General features: G+C 40.1%; 1 protein-coding gene across 4 annotated transcripts in view; it reads left to right on the top strand.

Moving 5' to 3' along the window:
- Positions 1-24,828, top strand: part of Htr4 (5-hydroxytryptamine receptor 4) — a 188,913-nt gene that overhangs the window by 139,133 nt on the left and 24,952 nt on the right. For 2 of the 4 annotated variants that reach the window (XM_005074670.4, XM_040741724.1), the window contains exon 7: positions 2,259-6,076. The exons of the other annotated variants lie outside the window; for them this stretch is intronic. In XM_005074670.4, coding sequence (XP_005074727.1) covers positions 2,259-2,349 — 91 coding nt within the window. In that variant the 3' untranslated portion in view covers positions 2,350-6,076. Of the gene's footprint in view, positions 1-2,258; positions 6,077-24,828 lie in introns of those variants that run through there. 4 annotated transcript variants of the gene reach the window in all.

Here is a 24,828-nt window from a genome sequence, read left to right as displayed (position 1 = left end):
AGTAGGTAAAGACATTTAAAACTCATTTAAAGTGTTGAGATTTGTATAGCATGAACTCAAGTGGCAAAATTGTTACCAAGCCTATAAGATGAAGATTAACAGAGACAAAAGTTCTATGTTTTGACTCAAACACATAATAGTATATTATAATGTAATAATATAAAATTAATCAGAAGAGACAAATGATACTAACCAAGAAGACATTAAAATCTTGCAAACATACTCAGCAAACTCTGACACACTCAATTTCATAAAAAGCATTCTACTGTAAAAATTAACCCCAATACAACAATGATGGGTGACTTCATTACCACACTCTCTCCAGATTATCTGTACAAAAATTAACAGAGAAATGTAAGATCTAATTGGGACACAAAACAAATCTCAACAAATATAAAAAATTGAAGTAACACTATGTAACCTATATGACCACAATGCAATAAAGGTTGAAATTCAAATAATGAGAATCTCTAGAAATTGCATGAACTTGTGGAGATTAAACAACACACCACTGAATGTTGAAAGGGACAAAGAAAAAATCAAAATGGAAACTTAAAAATTCCTGGAAATAAATAAAAGTGAAATCAAAACACAGTGAAACATCTGGGACACATGGAAAGAGTCCTCAAAGGGCAATACATAGTTCTAAATGCCCTCATTATAAAGTCAGGAAGAGAGCTGATTCAATTCAAGAATTTGGAAAAATAAGAAGTCAAACCCAAATCCTATAAATGGGAGGAAAAATTTAAAAACAGGACAAATTAATATAATAGAAACAAACAGAATGATACAAAGAATTAATAAGTTGAAGAGCTGGTTCTCTGAAAAGATAAACAAAATTCACAATTAACCAAAAGACAGAAGAGATGACTGGAATTAACATAATTAAAGATAAACATTACAATAGATGCCAAAGAAATTTAGGGAATTATAAGGTAATACTTTAAAGAACCCTGTACTCTATTAAGTTAGAAAGCTTAAAATAAATGGATAAATGTCTATATTTATCTACCACAGAAGTTAAACTAAGAAGACAGCAACAACTTAAACAGAATCATAACAAATAAGGACATAAACAAAAAACGATAATGCAAGCTGTCACTTTAAAAAGTCCAGATCTTGATGGAATTTTGCCAGACTTTCAAAAAATAACTACAACTAATATTTCTCAAATAAAAAATAGAAACAAAGAAAATACTTCCAAATGCTTTGTGTTATTCCTCTACCACTAAAATCTACAAGTCAATATTCCTGATGAACATGGATGGAAAAACTCTCAACAACAATATATCTGTGAGCCAAGTACAGATATATATCAAAAAGATTATCCACCACAATCAAGTTGGATTCATCCTGGAGATGCAGTTTGGTTCAACATACATAAATCAATAAATATAATACTATACATTGACTTAAAGACAAAAATCACTCAATCATCTTAATAGATGCAGAAAAGAACTTGAACAAAATGCATTCATGATGAAAGTCCTAGAGAGGGTTGGATTGGAGGAAACATACCTCAACCTAAGAAAGTATGTATATGACAAACACATAGCCAACATGATCCTAACAGGCAAAACCTCAAGGCTATCCCATTAAAGTCAGGAACAAGAGAGGGTTTCCACTGTCCCCACTCCTTTTCAACACAGCACTTGAAGCACTAGTTAGAGCAATAAGAGAAAAGAAATAAATGAAAGGGATAAGAAACTTAAGAGTATGTGTGTTGATAACAACCTCATTGTTCGTCAGCAGCGCATTAACATTGCTAGGAATGAAATCGCTCAGAGTGTCTCCACATAAGTAAAGAGCACCATGTGTCATGTTTGTTGTGTATGAAGAGCTGGGCTCCTTTCAAGTGCTTTACTTTAAGAAAAATCATCACAATGTGTATTTTATTCATAGGACAGTACTCATTATGTAATATGACCAATAATCTATTGGTCTGGGGAAGAGAACACTTGGAATATCCCACCAGGAGAAATTAGGGATTTTGGATGAGCCTGGAATGTACAATAGGCCTGCTGGAAAGAAATTTGGGGAGAATAAAATTTCGGTTGAACATGAATGAACTACTTCTAAATAGATAAAGCTGTTCAGGTATAGTTACTAGCTAGTTTATTGTTGTGGACTCTTAGCTTAGAGGCTAATTTACAACTTGTCTGCATGCCCCATTAAGGGTGCCTGCCCTGGGTATGTTTATTCACAATCCCTTGACTCCATTCCAGTGCTTGAGCCTTTCTAATCTTCTCCTCCTCCAGGGATGCAGTGGAATGTGGTGGCCAGTGGGAGAGTCGGTGCCACCTCACAGCAACTTCTCCTTTGGTGGCTGTTCAGCCCAGTGATACTTAGGCCCCTGGGACAATGACCTAGAAGACAGCTGTGGCTCGAAAAGAGGCCAGTCCTAAGCTGCTACGTATGTGTACGTGGCTGCTCCTGGCACTCTGTTCTCCAAAGCTTTCCAACAGCACGCAGCAACACGCCCTGGACTTTTCCACCAGGATTCCAGCAGGTGGTGTTTGAGGAAGTCAGGGGAGAAAAGGGCTTCCTTGTTCGTTTTTCAGTTCTCAATGTTTCCTCTTCCTGGAGTTTCCACTCTTGCTTGATGGTCTCTGAAGTCCATGACCTAGTCCCCCTGCTATTTCCAGTCTGTCTCACAAGCATTTGCTGTTCTATTTTCAGTTTACAAATATGCCTTCTTTGAAGAGTCTTCTCACAGATACTGTCAAAACGTGTGCCCGTCTTGGTCACATGTCTTGCTTGGCCACACCTACCACAGCTGTGTTTAAACTCTCCACTGTCCTTTCTTTGCGCCCTCTTTTGGGCTGGGCACTTGTACGCATTGTTTCTTTTGTCTAAGTGTAGGCATGTATCCTCTTGGTCAGTCCTATGTCAGTCACTAAGCTCTGATTTCTTTTTTTTTCTTTCTGTGTTCAGTGTCAATGTTCTGTTTAGGACAGGCTCCATTCATTTGCCACTGGAGATAAAGAATAGATATCTGTCAGTGGAAAATGGTCTCTATGTGAGCACGGGAGGGAAGTCAAAGATGGTTTTCCTCAGTACCAGGACCAGACCTATCTCATCTGAGATACTTACTTTTCTGTCAGCCAGCATAGAACACCTAAAGAGTCTTAGGTAGGGTTGGTGGCATTATGGGTGTCTAATAAGGGATGCTGGCATCTTTTCTATGAGTTTGTGGTAAAGTCCACAGTACCAACTCAAAAACATCTGAATGTGGCCTTTCTGCTTGCAGTAGACAGAAATGATAGAATTTCACACTGTGGGGCCTTGTTACTCTTGCTTTTAGATGGAGATGTTCAGAATCAAGAAATGCTAAGAATGAGAAAAATAATATCTGACTCCAAGTCAGAGGACCCAGGTGCCAGTCCTGGCTCTGCTTCTGAAATGCTGTGAGACCATGAACAATTGTCTTTTCATCCATGAAACTCACTTTCTACATTGCCAAATGAAGCTTGGAGTGGGGGCATCTTTAAGATTTCTTTCCATTTTTAGGACAATAGGATGCTGCTATAGCCAGCCGTATGCTACCTCAAAAACTCATGGCCTGTCTACATTTTGGCTTTGTTTCAAAGGAACCACCCTCTTGATTTGGGCTTTCTAGACTTCTGACTTGATTAGCTAGCTATGCCCTTACAGTTAACCTGATGTCTTTCACTCAAAGCAGAGTCCATGGTTTGCCCCAACTACGCCAGAGCAGAGGTTTTAATGGGAAAAGTACAAGTTGTTCCCAGAGCCAGGTGTTGTTTTGGCTTTCATCTTGGCCATGGTTTGACCCCATCTCAGGACTGTTGACTGCAGTCTTCTCTTGGGATGCTCATGAAGTGTCTTTTACTCTTCCTGTCAGTGTTGACTGTAGTTCTGGAATTGAACTTGGCAAGAAAGAGACTTTGGAATGAGGAAGAGAAGAATGCCAAAAAAATAAAAACATAAACCATTCAAATGCCAAAAAGAATTATCTGCTATGTGAAGACTTAGTTTTCTTGAGCACAAGGCATGCCTTAGGAAGAGGAAGTAGATTCTGAGAGAAAGAGCTCCTAAATGCTGCTGAGAAAAAAAAAGCAAGCTCTGTGCTAAGAAATATTGCATGCTGAGACGGTTCCTGTCGAGACTGATCCAGTGGAACAGTTCTCACTAGAGGCTTCTTCTTGTCAACCACGAAGAGAGTTGAAGCTTTAACTTGCACGCTAACTCTGTAGCTGCATCAGTCTGCTTTGAATGTATAAGTCCTTGCTCCCCCAACATCACCAGGCTCAGCATTCATTTGGAGGTAAGCATCATTTTGAAGTTGATTCGTTTCTAATGCAAAGGATGGGATGCAACCAACTTATCGTGGCTGGCCATATATACCCACTCCTTCCATGAACACGATGGTGAGAAAGTGGCATGTGCGCCAAGTAAATGGCTGACATTCTGAGTGGATGGAACTGAAAGCTGGATGAATTGGGCCTCAGAATATCTTCTGCTTACTTCATAAGGGTTGATTGGAGACAAATGATATTTATGGAAACATTCTGTAAAACCATAACATGACAGCCTGCTTGTGTGTTATTATTGTGGGTATTTTGAATCGCTAGAGATGTGCTTGACCTCTCAGGAGCTAAGCCTTTCTTCATTAAGAAATGAGATCCATTTAGAATGAGCTTTCTGTGTTGGAAACAAAACCCAAGAGCAGCCTTTGGGGACCAACACGCCCCAATCCACCCCTCCTCATTCAGTCACTCCAGGTTGCCCAACACACACAATTATATATCGCTCTCCATCTAAAGGGATTCTTTTGTTCTCAAGGAGCCAAATAAAGAAGACAACTCTGGGCAAATTTTGATAATAATGACACTAAGTTTATATGTAACTTCATAGTCTCATTGTTAGGATAAATCGTGGGACACCTTACCTTGGCGGATTCCGTGGCAGGCCAGGGTGACTGAAACAGGGGACAAACATGCCAGGCAGACAGAGCTTAATGAGAAGCTTTATAAAGGGAAGGAGGGGAGAGAGGTAAAGAGACACAGAGACAGAGAGAGGACAGAAGAGAAGAGGGAGACAGGAAAATTCCTGTTTGCCCCAGGAGTACAGCAGTAAAGAGAGGAGGAAAAATACTGCGAAAGAGCAGAAAGAGAAGAGATTGTAAGTGGGCGGGGGTCTGTCTTTTAAAGGGCTCCTTTGCATCTGCGTGCAGACTACCCAATCATCTAACCCTGGGCTGAGTGAATTCTGCCAGGTGACAGGGGCAAGCCAGCATAATGCCTGAGTCCTCACATTCATGAGCTAAGTTCATATACCTGTTTTTCATATAAAAATTTCTGAAGAAAAAATTCCCTGTCCATAAAATTAATTCCCACCTTATGAACTATATAAACATACACAAATGTATATATATATATGGATATATATAATTTATATATTTAAAAATTAAATGTGGCCCCATCTATGAGTGACCAGCTGACAAGAGTGTTGCATAAAGGGTTACTAAGTTACTGAACTGGGATAAACTTTGATATTTCTTTACCTAATGATAGTCTATGTAAGCAGCTGATTACAGCATAATTCCATTGTATCTACTATCTTAATTTTGTTTACGTTTTTCCAAGTATAATTACAAATGGGGACACTTGTACAGTTTATAATGCACTGAGGCCCCTAGTGTAATAAATACAGGAAGTACATGTGTGCCTGTTGTAGAGAACATGAACCTTGCAATTTCAGAGGATAGCAAGTTCCAATGGTGGTGTTAGCCTTGGTTTCATGAGCTTGTTTGTTATATCTGTGGTGTATTTGAAGCTAATATATTTAAGGTATTAAGAGTTCCTATTATAATCTTGTTTCCATGGGAAGCATCCTTGGTTTTATGTTAGATCCTTTTTGATGAAATTTCTAACAATATGTTCCTTCCTGGGCCTTTTTTTAGTTAATAAATTATATTTATTGATAAAATATTGACATATTACACATGTTTATATAACTTCATCTGTACATGTTTAAATAAACTATATATTAAAGCAATCTTAAGTTCCAAAAGAAATAACTGAGTTTTGATTATGCAATAAAATGCAAAAGTCAACCCGTGTGTGTCAGTACTGCAAAGCTTCTATTTAACCCTCAGAGCAAGGTCACCCCTCAGATGTCAGCTAGATCTGGAAATTTTCTGTCTTCAGTATCAGTTCTCCTTAAAATAAATTCCATAGTCTGGGGCTCTTAGTAATGTGATTCTACCTACTAGCCTGCCTGTCAACTTTGTTAAAACTTCAAGCACTAGGATAGATCTCTCTGACATGGTCAACCTGGGGCCATAGTGTAGGAATTCAACTCAGACACACTGAAGATATGAACTATAGGGAGTCTTTCACAGCAGTGTGACCATGGCATATGATCATGTCCTGGATTGAAATTATTAAGCATGTACCGCCTTGCTTATATAATAATATAACATAATTTTTAATATAAGAAACCACCTTGGAGCCTGTCCAACTCTGTTCAGGACAGATGATATGTTAAAAAAAATCCCAGTTCCATCTTTTCTGAGTGTGTGACAATGTAAAGACTCCCACAAACCGGGGCAGAGTGAGAAGTAACAAGTCCCAAATCTTCAACTCTTGGGACTTCCTCCTTCTGACACAGAATGTAGAGAATGGGACAGTAATCAGGTTTTCAAATCAGAATCATTGCATACAGAAGTTTTCAAAGTCCCATTGCACACAAGATTCAAGGAGTTTGGTAATTCTGAATTTCTCATATCTGTTCATTGCAACCCACAGACTAGGAGGACATTGCTTGGGAGCTAAAACCTAAACCACTGGGCCTGGTGGTCTTGGGTGGTGCCTGTTTTACAATCATTCTTAGTTTTCTAAAACAGTGTCCATAGAACTGAGGCAAGCTATTTTTCTAGCTGCCAGTCCCTGATCTAGATGAACACAAAGCCTCTTCCTGAATACGGCTACCACGCTACCACCAGGAACTTCCTGAAATAAAAACTTAAGCCAGCACCAAGTGTGGAGTATATGCTCCATTCAGGTGAAGTTCTAGGCCCTAGATATATCCTGAAGGAGGAGCTGACCCAGCTGTCCTTTCTGTGACTTAACCCTCCCAACAGCTCGATGTGGTTCAAAGAAACAGTTTGTGAGCACATGGGGTGTCGGGATCTATCTCCCAATGAATGTATCTCCCAATGAGTGATGACAAGCTCTCTGTCTGTCAAGTAGAAAATAAGCAGGAAAACACATATATATGAATTAGACAGTTTAAATATCAGTGTGTGCTGGAGAGGGCATAAATAAAAAGCACAGCTTGCAAGGGATGATATGCCACTATTACTTGAAGAAGGTGCGCTTAGAGAAATATGTAAAACCTGGTGCTAATTCAAACACTTATACTATGGATCTTTATTGACTTTAAGTTTGCTTCTTCCAAATAGGATCTTACACAGAAGAAAAAAATCATAACCAACGAGAAGAGGTTTCCTACTAAAACAATTCCTGTCTTCAGAAATAAGGGAAATACATCACATGTGCAATCAGTGTATTTTTTTTCACAACACTTCCTGGCATACATCCTGACACTGTCCTTCTACAACTTGGTATTACCTTTTATCTAGACTGGGACATTAGACATTAACATCCAATGCTGCGCTACTATCGCCCCATCTGAAGGATTCCTTACTGCACACAAGTCTAGCTCTCCTACCAGGTCCCTGACACTAACGTTTATGATTTCACTTATAGTTACTCCTTTTTATCATGGTAAAGCAAACAATATGCTCTGGGCTACATACTTCCTCTTTCTAGTTCTGAAATCAAGCTACTGCTCTAGCTACACTTTCCCTTGGGCATTTTCCCCTGGCCATCTCTCAAGTGTTAAAATCTCAGATTTCTCCTTCTATTTAAAATATTTTTCCATCATTTATGACACCAGTTTTAAACCTTTGCCATCCAATCCCCAACGCTTTAATTATTTCTCTCCTGTAATATTTTATATGCTTTCCTGTGTGTGATTATTAATGATTCCATTTCTGGGATCCCCTAATAAATGTGTTTCTAGTGTCCTGACTGTTCTTGAGGACCGAAGCTACTCAGCAAGTGAACTAAATTCTCATGGTTAGAAGAATTCAAAGCCATTCACTGTGATATCTGCACACCACCACCCTGTTCCATTCCTTCAGCCCTAACTAAACTTCAGTGTAGCTTTCATGTTTAATCCATCACCCACTGCGAATGCTGCAGCCTCCTGATAAAAGGAGTTTTACTTTCTGTGACAGTAAAATCAAGATATTTATCATATTTCTTGCAATCAGCTAAAGGATTAGCATTTTAAAATACCTTGACTTCTCTGGTCGGCCACAGGCTTCTTTTCTTTAGGGTTTAAGGAACTTAATCTTGAAGTCTTATACTTTTAGGAAGCAGTAATGAATCAGACCAAAAGTAGACAAGTTACTTATCCTTACAATGGCCTAGAGGACATTGGACAATGATTTACTGACAACAACATTTATTGACATGACATGGCAGGAAGAAAGGGTGGGTTGTAATGGTAGGATCCAGGATGAACACAATGAATTACTCAGGCTAGGATATAATTGAACACATTCTAATGTTGTCGGTCCTAGAATCCCTAGTAAATTCATGTTATGACTGGATACATACAGCCCCATTCTGCCTTAAGTTTTACCGCCTACAAGTTAAGGGACATTATTTAAAAGCCTGAACCAGAATTATTTGGACTTGAGTTGAGCTTGAGACTCTGCCGCATACTGGGTTGTGGGCTTGTAGGCAAATTCTTTAATGCTCTTCTTTGAAGCAAAGCAATAGGGATCCCAATGACACACCCTCATGATGTTGTTATGAGGGTTCATAACCAGTCTCTGGCATAACGAACTGTAGCAGTTTATTATGTCCCATGTGGCTTGGGTCTCGGCACCCTGAATGAGGGCAGCAAAAGAAGGAAGAAAAGACAGACAAAAACACAGACAGGAAAGCTGGGATCAGGTAGATGTGTACTCACTCTGTTGAAGTGGCACCTACTGCTACTGGCAGCTTGGAAGCTTGGTGTGTGTTAGCTACCCACAACAGGTGGGGTTGGTGTGGTGCCAAAATCCTGAAATCCCCCAAATCACCAAGAGACCCATTTAGATGCAAAAGCAGAGAGTCTTCTATTGTAGTTGTTTAATAAGCTAACCCCATTAGCTCTGACCTTTCATCCATTCTCCACAGTGGGTGGCTGGAGAAAAACCCTGAGAAACCATGAGGCAGGGAATATATTAGGCAGTGTAAGGGTATCTAGGGGTACACAACAGTCTCAGGATTGGTGTGCTTCTGGGCTTGGGCTACCTGTCTTGTATTGATTGGTCAACTGGTTGTTATGGCCTATAGGCCCTCCCAGGGTGGTTGCTATGCTCTGCACATCACTGTTGTGCACTGTCCATAAAGCACACACAGAGAAGTAAAGCACAGCCCCACCAGCTAACGTCTGATTAGTTCCTTGCCACGAGAAGGGCATCTGATCTCCTAGTGACCAGGGCATGCCCAGCAAGGTCAGATCAGACATGTGCTGCAGAGGCCTACATGTCTTTTCTGCAGCCTGTCATGGCTGCTAAAGCAGGGGGCTGGTCCCTTCATTGGCTGATTTCCACAGGAGTTCTCTGTAGGTGAGCAGTCTCACACTAGGCAGGAGCAAGTTGAAGTTGCTAGTTTTCAGTCATGTACTTGCACTTGGATCCCCAAGGAAAGCTTTACTATCCCACTTGGCTCACAACAGGAATGGCCTTGCCAATTTCCTGTAGTCCAAGGTTTGGTCTTAGCCTTAGCTGTGACCATACAAACAATACACATGCACACAGGATGTCACTCACTCAGGGCTTCCTCCAATCCCTGCAGCAATTACAATTATTTGGGATTCAGACATTTAAAATTCAGAAACAGCATACTAGTGTTGAGAAAACATGAGTTTCTGGGACACAGTGGAAGTCACAAGTGCTGACTTCATTTTTCTATGCTGGGTGTGCAATAGGACAGCAGACAAGGGTGGTATTCAGAAAAACATGGAGATAGCAAACGATTTAGCTGTGGAGCAAGAAAAGAAATGTACACATAGCAGATGTGGGTGGAAAATGGATTACAGCTGTCATTAGTGACTTGTATAGATCTGAAACGGTCTATAATGTTCTCTAGTTGATGTGTCTCAAAAACAGTACTCATTATTTCCCCTTTGAAAAGAGTAAAAGAATGTAACTTAAATGAGCATCTATGATATGTCTGCATTGCCTAGATCTATTACACATCTCATAAAAATCAATTCTCAAAAGGATTAGGTGAACTGAACCCCAGCCTTCTAATTTGTGTTTCCTTGGGAAAGTTATGGGCCAGTTGATTTCTTTGTGCTTCAGTTTTCTTCACTGATAACAATGCAACTGTTTACACTAGTTAGTTTATAAGATTTTATCATTTGGATAAAATGATATGTTGTGCATCTATTAGGACAATACCAGACAGGTTTCTATTCTGATTTTCATTCTTCTTTGATATAACTCCTGCTTTATAGATAAGGAAAATGAGGACTACAGAGGCTGCCTTTTTCAGAAATTAGGCAAATTGCTCAGTCAGTAAAATGCTCATGAAGATTGGAGTTCAAGCCCTAGAACCCGTGTAAAAATTTACATGTGGTTTAAATAGTAAGGCATGCTGGCATTGCTGGAGTGGCATTCTTGGGGTTCACTGGCTAGTGAGCATAGCCTACTTGGCAAATTCCAAGCTAGTCTCCAGTAAAAGAAAAGATGGATAGAAGGCTTCTGAGCATTTTCCTTTGACACTAATAAACATGAGAGAGAGAGAGAGAGAGAGAGAGAGAGAGAGAGAGAGAGAGAGAGAGAGAGAGAGAGAGAGAGAGAGAAGTACTCTGGGGAGAGGCTTTAGTGGGTAAAGGTGCTTGCTGCTAAGCTTGATGACCTGAGTTCAGTTCCTGAACCCCACCCTGCAGAAGGAGAGAATAGACTCTTCAAGGTGTCCTCCCCTTCCACTAGTACTCCATGGTGCCTCCCCGCTACCATCTACACAAAGTAACTAAAATTTAATAAAATAAAAAATAAGGACATTAGGACAGGTGGTGGTGGTGCACATTTAATCCCAGCATTCTGGAGGCAGAGGCAGAATGATCTACAGAGTGAGTTCCAGGAGAGTTCCCCCCCCCTCAAAAGGCAGGGTATTGAATTTTAAAGTAAAGGAGGTTAAGTTTGTGACCCAATGTCAAAAATAAAAATCAGGCTAGCTTTGCCTGTCTTAAGAATCTACATTTTTTAACCTGCTTCACAGGTTATAGATAGATGGAACAGCATCAATTTGGGAAGTATCCCTTCCCAAATTAGAAGACACTTTTTACCCTATGTGGATATATTTGTACCTTGAGTGAACAGTCATATAAATTGGTTTAGATCCTTAAATAAAAGGGCAGATATGATCTGTAATTTCTCAAAATTTGGCTAAAATCAAACCATTTAATTTTAGTTCAGTCTTTCTCAGTGATTATGCCATTTCATTCCAGACTTAGTTCCCTGAATTTCCTGACAAGCATTGGTTTATGGTCTTCTTGTCAACAGGGTCCAAATGGGGGCCCATATGCTTAATGATCAAATTCTTGGCTGGAACACAGGCCCTCCCTCTTCATCCACATTCTTTCTCCAAAACCTTATAGCAATCTTTCCCCCATCACCCTCCGTCATTTATTTGGCAGTGTGATGAGGGGGCTGAGTCATCAGTTGCTGAGGCTTTGTGAAAGGGAATCACAGCCAGCGTTTTGTAATGTCAACTGAAATGCTCCTGATTGAGTGAACTAAGGCACCATTTCTGGAAAGTCCTATCCAAACCAAATGGAAAGAGTAGGTCAAAGAGGTGTGGGTCAGTGTCAGTAGCCAAGAACCATCGGCCTTACCAAGGTCACCCTTTTCACTACATGTTCTTACCTGAACACAGAACCTCTAGTAATGCTAAGCTGGGAAAACTCAATGGTCAAATTCATTTTAGAATTCAGTTTTGTCTAAGGGCTTCCCTCTTGGTAGAGAGTAATCTATTTGCTTTCTGACCCTGGAATTTTATTGCTGTTTGTGTATTGCTATTGAGGCTGATGTTCTCACTGTGTTAGAATGAATGATGAACAAATGTGGATTCTGACTTCACCTTGCAATCTGCCATTTTACCAGCTGAGTAAACCTCGAAAAGGTATTGCCCTCCAGGGTCTTCCATTTCTCGTCATACCATACCAAGTCCACTCATCCACTAAAGTTCACCGAGTAGATAGATACATGGATGAGCTTTGTTCAGTGGGCTTTGAGGCATATGGACACGTTAACACCAGGGGAAATATACAGTTACACACACACACACACACACACACACACACACACACACACAGACACACACACACACACAAGAAAGCTACAGAGAGAGTAGTAAGCTTAAAACATTATTGTTTAAAGTGTAGAAAGTTGGGCAACAAGTTCAAAATATGACTACTGTAGTTACTGCTTTTCTTCCAATTGGGAAGTCATTTCTGACCTTTGTGTTGTCCAATCTTCTTCTATTTATTCTCCCAGTTTTCTTAGTTAACCTGGTCTTGGCTCTCTGGTTTCACACCACTTCTCAGAGCTCACTCCCCATCACTTCATCCTATGACAATTTTCTCTACCGTCTACCTCTTTTCTGCCTACACCAGCACATGCAAAGCAAACTGCTTTTAAAATCAGTCATTCATACATTAAAAACAAAAATAACAAAGCATAGGGTAGTATTCCCCTCTAATAGTCTCCATTTTCAACAATGTTAGCTCAAAGCTTCTAAGGTACACCTAACAGCTCATTAATGAGTTGTCTGTATGGACAACACAGGACCCAGTTCAGACGAGAATAAGTAAAGCTGTACCAGTTGCCACTCCTTTCCCAGCTCTCTGGGCCTTCTGTGACTTCTTTCTGCTCTGCTGCAGCCCACTCCCCATGCCTTCCTCCTTCTCGCACTACCTTCCTCTCAACACCGTGGCCTATTCCATGGACTGCCTCATCTGTGAAAGCTAATCCAGGCTATTCTGATCTCTTTAATACATTTTCCATATGACCTAGTTCTCTGAGGACATCAACCATGATCTTTCTGGATTCTTACACCTACATAAAATATTGAAGAGAAATGTCCATGTTATCTAGCTATCTCAACGTGAATGATCACTACCAGTAAAAGTGACTGCCAAGTGAGGACAAGAAATAATGGAAATAGAACACTGTTATTAACCACCTGAAGAATGTAAGGGATAATTATGCTCATATCTATGTATACAAACTTTAACTTAACACCCACGGTGCACTGGGCATTAGATTAGATACTAATGGTGCAGGATAACAGTACTATTGTGGCAGTGAATGTACCTGATTGTAGAGCTATGCATAAGTGGGATAGACTTCGTTGATGCATTCTATGTGTGCCTTCCCCAGTCGAGACTGCAAGTGGTAATTGCAGCCAGTGGCAATCTTTCATGTAGATGAATGTGCTGTCTTAGCCAGACAGACCAGCCAGGACCTGGCGAGTGACTCTGAGACTCTATGTGGGTGTACATGGGGTTAACAAAATCATCACATTTCACTGGAAACCCTAGAACACACTACTACACCCTGAGACTCCCACCTCTGCCGTTTCTAGGCAGATAAACTACACAGAAACAATTTTACAACAGAGCCTACAGTTAAATTATATTGAAACCCCTGAAGGACTCATGGAAAATATTGCCTTTTTCTTTAAAATTCTGGATATAGGCACAAAATTTTTTAGTATATTTCTGAGAATTTAATTTATAAAACAAAATCCCCAAAGTAAACAAAACTTTAAAAATCCCCACCTTAATACGTGATTATATAACATCATTTGAGATGAAACTGTAAATCTTTCCTATTCCTGTGCCTTCCAGTTTGTAACATTGATTTCAAAGTTATATTATATATTCCTGGTGCCATTTCTCTCAACAGGATGATTCATTTCAGGAACAGTATTTCTAATGTAAAATGTCTCTTAACATAAAATTTTCTTTTCCTTGAGATATCTCTATGGAAGTTATTCTATTATTTGCAATCAAGTACAAATGATCTCAATTTGTAAATATTAGGGTAATATCATTACTTTAGTCCACACTCATACACTAAAGCAAAATCAGTTATTTCAGCTGGATGTATGGTGTAGAGGGAAGCCTTCCCGCCAGCCTAGTTCTAGAGCCACATTAGTCCCAAATGAACACACAGGAGGCTATATTAATTATGAAGCTGTTGGCCTTGCTTGTTTCTTATTGGCTAGCTCTGACTTAAGTATTTACTCCATAATTGTTAATCTAAGCATTTCTCTTACCGGAGAAAAGGATCCGGACTTCTTACCCCTATGGCAGCCACATGATGACTTCTATGTTTCTCCTTCCCAGAGTCCTACTCGACTCCTAGTCCCACCTATCTTGCTTCCCTATTGGCCAACAGTGCTTTATTCAACAACCAAAAAGAGACAGATTTACAGAATGGCATCTCCCATCATCTCCTCTTTTCTGTCTAAATAAAAAGAAAGGTTTTTAACTTTAACATAGTCAAATTATATATAACAGAACAGCTAAATGGTCTGGCACTCATTGTATGTCGCAATCTCATGGTAATCTTCCTGCTTTAGTCTTCCAAGTGCCAAGACAATAGTGCTACTACTATACCTTGCTAGTCCTTCTCCTCCTCCTCCTCTTCTTCAAAAAGAATTAAAATTAAATGATATTGTGCATATCCCACATCAGATACTTGGTTTGGTACCGTGGCATGGCATCTGGTCAACAAATACCATTTTATCATGGATTCTGTCACCGCCATCAATGTCATTATCACAGTTTTCAGAGCTTTCACACATACCATCTCATTTGAAAGGCACAGCAGTCTAATGAATGGTGTTATGATCTCAGTCCAAGGAACAAGAGATTGAAATTTAAGAGTGGTAGAGGTAGATGCCAAACTGATGTGACAGAATACGGGCTCAAAGCAGGACCTTCGCACTCTGTAGTAAGTTCCTTCCCAAGCTGCACCACTTCTTCATCAAAATGCCTGATGATCTGGTGTTAGTTTTCTTCCAATGTTATCTGCTGAGTCCTGGGAGCTTGATGAGGTACAAAAGCATTCCTTGGCAGGGTTCTACACACAGGAAGCTGGGATAATTGCATTCCAGTCATTTGGCCTTGGGATTGCATTAGCTAACTGCTGGTGGCCAAGCCTAGTGGGAAAAGCCTGACCATACAAACACAAGCGTTGTATAGAAGCCCATTGTTTATGCTGCAGTGAGTGGTCCATTAACAACAGTCCTGCCAAAGACAGACCTGGCTTCAGAACCTGCCTGATCCCAACCAGGAATAAGCAGAGGTTCCTGGAGTATTCAGTGAGGAGCCAGGGAGTATTTTACAGCGTAGCTGCTTCAGTCAGCTCAGAACTGTTCTTGACTTGGCTTGGCAGAGTTATTTTGAGTGAAGCACTCTCAGACTGGTGCTTAAGCAAAATAATTAAGAACAAATGACATAGCACTGAAGTTAACGGATGATTATAAAAAATGGGTGGTATTTTAAAGATAGTATAAGGTTATGAGAGAGTGGGACCACTGGAGCCAGACTGAGGCCAAAGAACAAAGCTTCATCTCCAAGAGAAGACTCTAACAGAACAGCCCTGCCAGAGGGAGTTTTGGTTTTGATAGGATGGGTTAAGTCGGGAGGGGGAGTGGGAAGGAGAGCACTAAGGGGAAGGGAATTGCTGTGAATGAAGTAACCGTCATAAGCATAAGTTTTTCAAGAGGATCTGTTTGCAAAGCTCATGCCGCTCTCACTGAGATAAGGGTTAGATTCCTGAGATGTGTAGAACATACAGTTTCCATTTCCACAAAGGGGTGAGTTCCCACACGGGTCGTCCATCTCAGTGGCTTAGGTGGCTCAGTCTTGGCCAGGGACTTGGGCCAGCCTAACATCCCCGTCTTTTATTGATGATAGAGGGTGTCAGTGGTCTCATCTAGCCACTTCCTGTTGGACAGTGGAACTGAATCTAGGGGCAGAAAGGCAGGGAATGGCCAGTTCAAGTCATGGATTGGATGATACTTCAGGGGTGTCTAAGGGTAGATATGGGAAGAAAACAGACAGGTTATAAGGAGTTGGTTAGAAGTATTGTGGGTGATTTGTTTACCTGGTTTTAAATACATTTGAGGAGGCATGGGGATAGGAGGAGGAGGATCCAAGTAAGGGGTCCCAGAAAAGGCAAGAGCCATAATCAGATGCTATTGAGCTACTGAAGACAACAATGGCCCTGAAAGCTATGAGTCTCCATTGAGCTGAAGACAGCTGGCTGTGGTTTGGACTTTTTTAGTTTCCATTTCTACCTGACCTGATTGGTTGATGTAGTAGCAGAATTCTTCAATAAGGATGAGACAGGCTTATGCCCCTTTTCTGCTGTCAGTAGGTCTAAGGCTCACTGATTTTGAAAGATATCTTAAGCCAGAGAAGAGAGCTGTTCCTGTAGTATTCAGAGACCCCTCACTGAGCTCTTGGTTGCTGTTATTAGTTCCACCAAGAACTGGCCACAGAGAATTCCAGGTGATGTCCATTGCCACAGGGAGGTGAACAGCCCTCTTTGAGGGTGTTAAAGAGTGCAGGAGAAAGACAGGTACCCACTTGGTGTAATAGGTTAATCTTATAGTTACTGGGGTGCATTTACCCTTCTGCTTGGGGCTACACAGGAGAATAAGCTAGATCATAATGAGAACACGCCAGTTGGGAGGCGATGATGGTTAGAGAAAAAAAGATTTTTATATAAATAGAGCCAGCACTCGCTAATGTCATGGTGCCAACAGTCCATTGCAGGGAAGAAAGAGACCAGGAACAGGGTGAGGGGAACATGGAGCATGAGAAAATGAAAGTGCCACTTTTGAGCCAGCGAGACCCTCTAGGGCTTTAGTGTACCATCTCTTATCCAATTAGCTTGATTATCCCATCCCCAACTACAAGCCCTTTTATTAAGTGTCCTCTGTGTTCTGTGCTGCCATTTGGACCCTTAATCTTCCTTTTAACCCCAGTATCTGCTCTCATTGTAACATATGTGATCAATTTACAGCTTTCACTATGGACCTTCTTCCCTTATTACCTAGACACAGTCAGCTCTTGCATCAATGAGGTGGCTGAGCCAATCATAGAAAGTGTCCACATGAATCTCTGGACGCATATCTGGTGTACAGGGCAAAATAGATGAAGTATGCTCTTTGGGTAGGAATTAACTGCACTAGGCTGAGCGACCAGCATCTACTACTGAAGATGGTGATACATTTTGCTTAGGAATAGCTCTGAGACCCATGCTCCAGCATTTGCCTGAGAAACATGGAATTCTCAGTGTGAGAAAGAAGATGATGGTCTCTTTGGCAGGGAAGAAACCAAGGTAGCTAAACTTCGTGGCCAAGTTGTTCTTCTCTTCTGAGGCAAGCCAATTTAAAGGATTAATATTTGTGACTAAGACACTTTTATAATTCTGTGAGTTCCTCCAAAAGTCATGTGACATTTGAAGTGCTGTGAGCTGATAGGCTAGTATTCCATGTCTCCATTTGACCTCCTTCCTTTAACTGGCCTACTCTCTAAATCTTGACTTCTTGGCATTAAGTTTTCCTAACACCTGCTGCCAAACCTAGTTCTTTGCCATAGCCCATCACCAAATAATGTCCAAGACAGCTGTCACCCATCATGTTTGTCTGAGATATATTCTGTCTCAAATTGATAAGCTTACACCTGCATGTAATAAAGATATTTTGACACACAAAGGGTAACTCTGACCAGTTAACATCTGTTCGTGTGGTCATTTATAGTTTTCTATGCTGTTTGGGCAGGGATAGGCCTAGGATTTGTGACTCTCCCCTGCTCAAACACTAAAACTGTTGAACAGGAAAAAAATGAAAACATAAGATGTTAGATGTTCATGGGTTTATAGCATAATATTTTAAAATACAAATATGAGTGGCAATCTTGACAGGTAAACTGCAGCTTCAACTTGTTGTTGTCTTGATTTTGGTTTTTCAAGACAAGGGTTCTCTGTGTAGCCTTGGCTGGCCTGGAACTCGCTCTGTACACCAGGCTGACCTTGAACTCACAGAGATCCACCTGCCTCTCCCTCCCAAGTGCTGGATTTAAAGGCATGTGCCACCACTGCTCAGCTATGTGGTTTTAACATGACTATGCTTTCACCAAAAACCCAAACAACCTGGGATATAAGGAAAACTACACTGTTAATTTAGGAATGTTTATGTGGACTATAGATAATCTATATTGTTTAAAATTGTATAACTTTTGAAAATATGAGCTTTTGTTATAACAGCATTTAAGTGTCATCTTAACTTTTCTTCAACAATGTAATGGTAAATATAGCCCATTTTCATGTGTACTTTAAAACATTGTTATCTTCTGAGTTTTCTTTTCACACAGGAGTATTCTTTTTCCCAATACCTTCAGACATATTGCTCTTAAGTGGTCAGTCATATGACTGATTAATGTTAGATCTAAGAAAACATTTATTAGGAGTATTCAAGAAAATATACAGATGTAGTGACCTCATCCCATCCTCATAGAAACCCTAACTTGGTAGCCTGAGGACCATGTGGAGTATCATGCATTTCCTCCAGGGAATCATAACTATATATTAAGAGGAAACCCAGGTCAAATGCACAGAAAGTATTTTCAACAAAATAATAGAAGAAAATTCTCCAAATATATGTCTGTCCTTCATAGACAGGATCAACAAGGAAAGTCCTCATAGTATATAACAGTCAAAACATTAAATGTATAGAACAAATAAAAGATATTGAAAACTGAAAAATATAGAAACTGAGTCACATATAGAATCAGGCCCATCAAAATAACAACTAAGTTTTCAAGTCAAGACAGACTTTTCAATAAAGGAGGATTTAGACTGACATTCTACAAGCTCTGAAAGACTATAGATGCCAGTCCATATTTATATATATATATGTATACATATATATATATCAAAATTATCAGTTATAAACAAAATATAAAGAAAAACTTTCCACAATAAAGGCAGGTTAAAGGAATACATGATCACCAGGTCAGCTCTACAGAGGATACTGGAAAAATTATCAGTGTTGAGTCAGTTATAAACAAAGGGAATCTAAAAAAATGACCACAAACTCAACAAAATGGCAGGAATCAACACACATATTTCAATAATAAAATATTGAACATCAATGTTTCAACTTCCCAGTCAAAAAAACAGACTAGTAGGCTGGATTACAAGACACGATCCATCATTCTGTTGTCTCCAAGAAAAACTTCACTATTACTGATAGAATTCACCTGAGAGTGAAATGATGAGCAAATGTAGTCCTATCACATAGAACGAGAAAAGAGGGGACTGGAGAGATAACTCAGTGGTTAAGACCACTGGCTGCTCCTCCAGAGGTCCTGAGTTCAATTGCCAGAACCATCCATAATAGGATATGATGCCCTCTTCTGGCATGCAGCTATACATGCTGAGCACTCATACATAAAATACAAATAAATTTAAAAATAAAACAAGAGTCAGGAAAGAAGCAAGGGTTTCTATTCTAACAGCTGATGAAATACACTTTTTTGTTTTTCTTATTTTTTATTTAAATTAAAAACATGTTTCCTTCACATGTCAATCCCAGCTCTGTCTCCCTCCCCTCCTCCTCTGCCCCCAAACAATTCCCCCAACCCCCACTCCACTCCAATGGGGCATCTCCAAAGGCTGCCATATCATCCCAGGCAGGGCCTAGGACCTCCCTCATATGTCCAAATTGAGAGAGCATCCCCCCCATGTGGAATGGGCACCCAAACTCCATTCGTATGCCAGGGATAAATACTGATCTATTGTCAAGGCCTCCTCACTGACACCCAAATTTATGGGGTCTGGATAATTCCCATGCTGGCTTCTAGGCTATCAGTCTGGGGTCCATGAGCTCCACCTTGTTCAGGTCAGTTTTTTCAGTGGGTTTCACCCGCCCAGTCTTGACCCCATTGCTTATCACTCCTCCCTCTCTGCAACTGGGTTCTAGAGGCTCAGTTCAGTGTTTAGCTGTGGGTGTCTGCTCTGCTTCCATCAGCCACTGGATGAAGGCTCTAGGATGGCATATAAGGTAGTGGTCAATCACATTATCGGGGAAGGGCATTTAAAGTAGCCTTTCCACTATTGCTTAGATTGCCAGTTGGTGTCATCCTTGTAGATCTCTGGAAATCTCCCTAGTGGCACATCTCTCCACAAACCTATAATGACTCCCTCTACTATGGTATCTCTCATCCTGTTCTCTATCGTTTCCTCTACTCAAACTTCCTACTCCTCAATGTCCTCCTCTCCCCTCCTCTTCTCCCTCTCTCTTTCTCCCTGTTCCATCTCCTCTACCCCCAAGCTCCCAATCTGCTCAGGAGATCCTGTACTATTCCCCTTCTCTGTGGCAACATGCATATCTTTCTTAGGGTCCTTCCCATTTCCCAGACTCTCTGGGGATGGGATTGTAGGTGGGAAATCCCATAATCCATGTCTAAAATACATAGATAAGTGAGTACATACCATAAATGTCTTTTTGTGACTGAGTTACCTCACTCAGGATGGTTTCTTCTACTGTCATCTATTTGCCTTCAAATTTCAAGATTCCATTGTTTTTTTCCCCCACTGAGTAGCACTCCATTGTGTAAAGGCACCACATTTTCTCTATCCATTCTTCAGTTGAGGGGCATCTAGTTTGCTTCAAGATTCTGACTATTACAAATAATGCTGCTATGAACATAGTGGAATAGATGTCCTTGTTGTATGAATGTGCATCTTTTGGGTATATGCCTAAGAGTGGAATTTCTGGATCTTGTGGTAGACTGATTCCAATTTTCCTGAGGAATCTCCGTATTGATTTCCAAAGCGGCTATATGAATTGGCACTCCCACCAGCAGTGGAGGAGTGTTCCCCTTTCTCCACATCCTCCCCACCATAAACTGTCATTGGTCTTTTTGATTTTCGCTATTCTGACAGGAGTAAGAGGGTATCTCAGAGTTGTTTTGATTTGCCTTTCTCTGATGGCTAAAGATGTTGAGCACTTTCTTAATTATCTATCAGCGATTTTAGACTCCTCTATTGAGAATTCTCTATTTAGATCTATTCCCCGATGTTTAATTTGATCCTTTGGTGTTTTAGAGACTTGCTTCTTGAGTTCTTTGCAAATTTTGGAGATCAGTCCTCTGTCAGATGTGGGGTTAGTGAACATCTTTTCCCATTCTGTGGGCTGCCTTTTTGTCTTATTGACTGTGTCCTTTGTCTTACAGAAGCTTCTCAGTTTCAGGAGGTCCCATTTATGAATTGTTGATCTCAGTGTCTGCACTACTGGTGCTATGTTCAGGAAGCAGTCTCCTGTACCAATTCATTCAAGGGTACTTCCCTCTTTCTCTACTAAGAGGTTCAGTGTGACTGGATATATGTTGAGATCTTTGATTCATTTGGATTTAAGTTTTGTGCATGGTGATAGCTATGGCTCTATCTTCAGTCTTCTATGTGCCAGCATCCAGTTATGCCAACACCATTTGAGGAAGATGCTTTCTTTTTTTCCATTGTATAATTTTAGCTTCTTTATCAAAAATCAAGTGTTAGTAGGTGTGTGGGTTAATGCTAGGGTTTTCAACTCAGTTCCAGTCTACCTGTCTATTTTTGTGCCAATACCAAGCTGTTCTCAGGATAATAGCTCTATAATAGAGCTTGAAGTCAGGGATGGTGATGCCTCTGGAAGCTTCTTTATGGTACATGGTTGCTTTGACTATCCTGGGTCTTTTGTTTTTCCATATAAAGTTGATAATTGTTCTTTCAAGGACTGGGAAGAATTGTGTCGGTATTTTGATGGGGATAGCACTGAATCTGTAGATGGCTTTTGGCAAGATTGCCATTTTTACTACAATGATCCTATGTGTCCAAGAGCACGGGAGATCTTTCCATTTTCTGGTATCTTTTTAAATTTCTTTCTTTAAAGACTCAAAGTTCTTGCTATACAGGTCTTTCACTTGTTTGGTTAGTGTTACCCCAAGATATTTTATGTTGTTTTTGGCTATTTTAAAGGGTGATATTTCTCTGATTTCTTTCTCAGTCACTTCATCATCTGTATATAGTAGGGCTACTGATTTTCTTTAGTTAATCTTGTATACTGCCACTTTGCTGAAGGATTTTATCAGCTGTAAGAGTTCCTGCATAGAGGTTTAGGGTCATTTATATAAACTAATGTATCATCTGCAAATAACGAAAGTTTGACTTCTCCCTTTCTAATTTGTATCCCCTTCATCTCCTTTTGTTGTCTTATTTCTCTAGCTAGAACTTCAAGTACAATATTGAAGAGATATGGAGAGGGCAGGCAGCTTTGTCTTGTTCCTGATAGAGGAATCACGTTTAGTTTCTCTCCATTTAGTTTGATGTTGGCTGTTGGTTTACTGTATATTGCTTTTATTATGTTCAGGTATGTTCCTGTTATCCCTGATCTCTCCAAAACCTTTATTATGATGGTGTGTTGGATATTGTCAAAGGCTTTTTTAGCAACTAGTGAGATGAACATTTGGGTTTTCTTTTTCTTTTTGTTTATATGGTGGATTACATTAATGGATTTTTGTATGTTGAACCATCCCTGCATCCCTGGGATGAAGCCTACTTGATCATGGTGGATGATTTTTTCATGTGTTCTTGGAATAGATTTGCCAGTATTTTATTGAATATTTGTTCACCAGTATTCATGAGCAATATTGGTCTGTAGCTCTCTTTCTGAGTTGTGTCTTTGTGTGACTTGGGTACCAAGGTAATTGTAGCCTCATAAAAAGAGTTAGGCAATGAACCTTCTGCTTCTATTGTGTGGAACCCCTTGAGTAATATTGGTATTAGCTCTTCTTTGAATTTCTGGTAGAATTCTGCACTGAAGCCATCTGGACCTGGGCTCTTTTTGGTTGGGAGACTTTTGATGACTGCTTCTATTTCATTAGGGATTATAGATCTATTTAAATTGCTTATCTGTTCTTGATTTAATTTTGGTAAGTGATATCTATCCAGAAACTTGTTCATTTCCTTTAGATTCTCAAATTTTGAGGAGTACAGGTTTTCAAAGTATGACCTGAAGATTCTCTGAATCTTCCTCTGTGTCTGTTGTTATGTCCCCTTTTCATTCCTGATTTTGTTAATTTGCATGTTCTCTCTCTGCCTTTTGGTTAGTTTGTATAAAGGTTTGTCTATCTTGTTGATTTTCTCAAAGAACAAACTCTTTGTTATATTGATTCTTTGTATTATTTTCTTTGTTTTGACTTTATTAATTTCAGCTCTCAGTTTGACTATTTTCTGGAGTCTACCCTCCTTGGTGAGTTTGCTTCTCTTTGTTCTAGAGCTTTCCGTTAATTCTCTAGTATGCCTGTTCCAATTTCTTCATGTGAGCACTTAGAGCTATGAACTTTCCTCTTAGTACTGCTTTCAAAGTGTCCCATAAGTTTGGGTACGTTGTGTTTGTGAAAACAAAGATTTATAAACAAGATGGGAATTGGGACGTCGCTCATTCCAAACTGCTTCCTGCTGGAAGGGGGCGCTGTTTATACCATGGGGATCATGACAAAACCCAGAAGCCTGTATAAGTCCTTATTTTTATGGTCTGTAGAGCTGTATCATCTTAGCTGTCTCAGTCGTTGAAACACCTGGTCCACTGCTTCCGGGGGTCTTGGTTCGTGAAACCACAGAAGCCTGGAAGGAATTCTCAGCTTTTCATTTTCTGTAGAAACATAAATAAAAACTCCTTTTCCGAGTAACATATCCTTACACTTAAATTTTGAAGTCAAGGCATTTTTAAAAGATAGAAGTTGGATTAATTCAGCAGCATTTATAATCAAGTGTACTTTAGCAGCAGTTCCTTCCTGAGCAAGCAAAAAACTGAAAAACACAATAGTGTACAGTATCCAGACTCTCTGTGTATTTTCCATCTTTGTGTGGCTTATTTATTTATTATTACTTTATTTCTTTCACTTTTATTTCTTTTTCTCTGAGACAGGGTTTCTCTTTGGAAACCTGCCTGCCTCTGCCTCTGGAGCAATTCCTACCGGCGTGCGCCACCACAGCCAGCTTTTGTATTTATTTACCACTTTGTCGTTTCATTTTCTCTCTCAATCTCACATATATGTTTAAACACACTGTAAACCGTTAAAGGTTTGTCTTTATCCGAGTCTGACTTTACTGTAAATCTTTATGTTTTTCTGGCCACGTGTCTTATCTGTAAAACTGCGGCTGTTTTAAACTGCTGTTTTAAGATGGCATGGCGGGCGTAAGCGAGATTCCAGCTTACCGCCTCACTCAGTCCATGCTGACATCCAGCAAATGCTGCCACTTCCAGCTGTACGTACACACCTTTAAATCGTTAGCAGAGTCTCTTAAAACAACCTTGCTGTTTTTTTTTTGTTTTTTTTTTTTTATGCCGAGTCAGGAAGACTCCAGTAAGCGAGCCACGTGAATCTCGGCTTGTCGCTAGCAAAACAGAGCACACCTGAGAAAAATGCTGCTACCAAAATTCTGTGCTTCTCTCCGTTCTTCTGTTTCTAAAATTCCTTTAAAGCTTTTGTCATTCTGCGTGGAAATTCATGATCCCACTCCTGATCGCCATTTTGTTAGGAGAAGCTTTCCTTGAGAGGAGCCTTCCCGCCAGCCTGGTTCCAGAGCCGCTTCAATCCCAAATAAACACACAAGAGGCTATATTCATTATGAAGCTGTTGGCCTTGCTTGTCTCTTACTGGCTAGCT

Source organism: Mesocricetus auratus, unplaced genomic scaffold, assembly GCF_017639785.1.
Source record: "Mesocricetus auratus isolate SY011 unplaced genomic scaffold, BCM_Maur_2.0 Super-Scaffold_6730, whole genome shotgun sequence".
Classification (NCBI taxonomy): Eukaryota; Metazoa; Chordata; class Mammalia; order Rodentia; family Cricetidae; genus Mesocricetus; species Mesocricetus auratus.
Note: the sequence above shows the minus strand (reverse complement) of the source record. Positions and strands in the feature narration are given on the sequence as shown.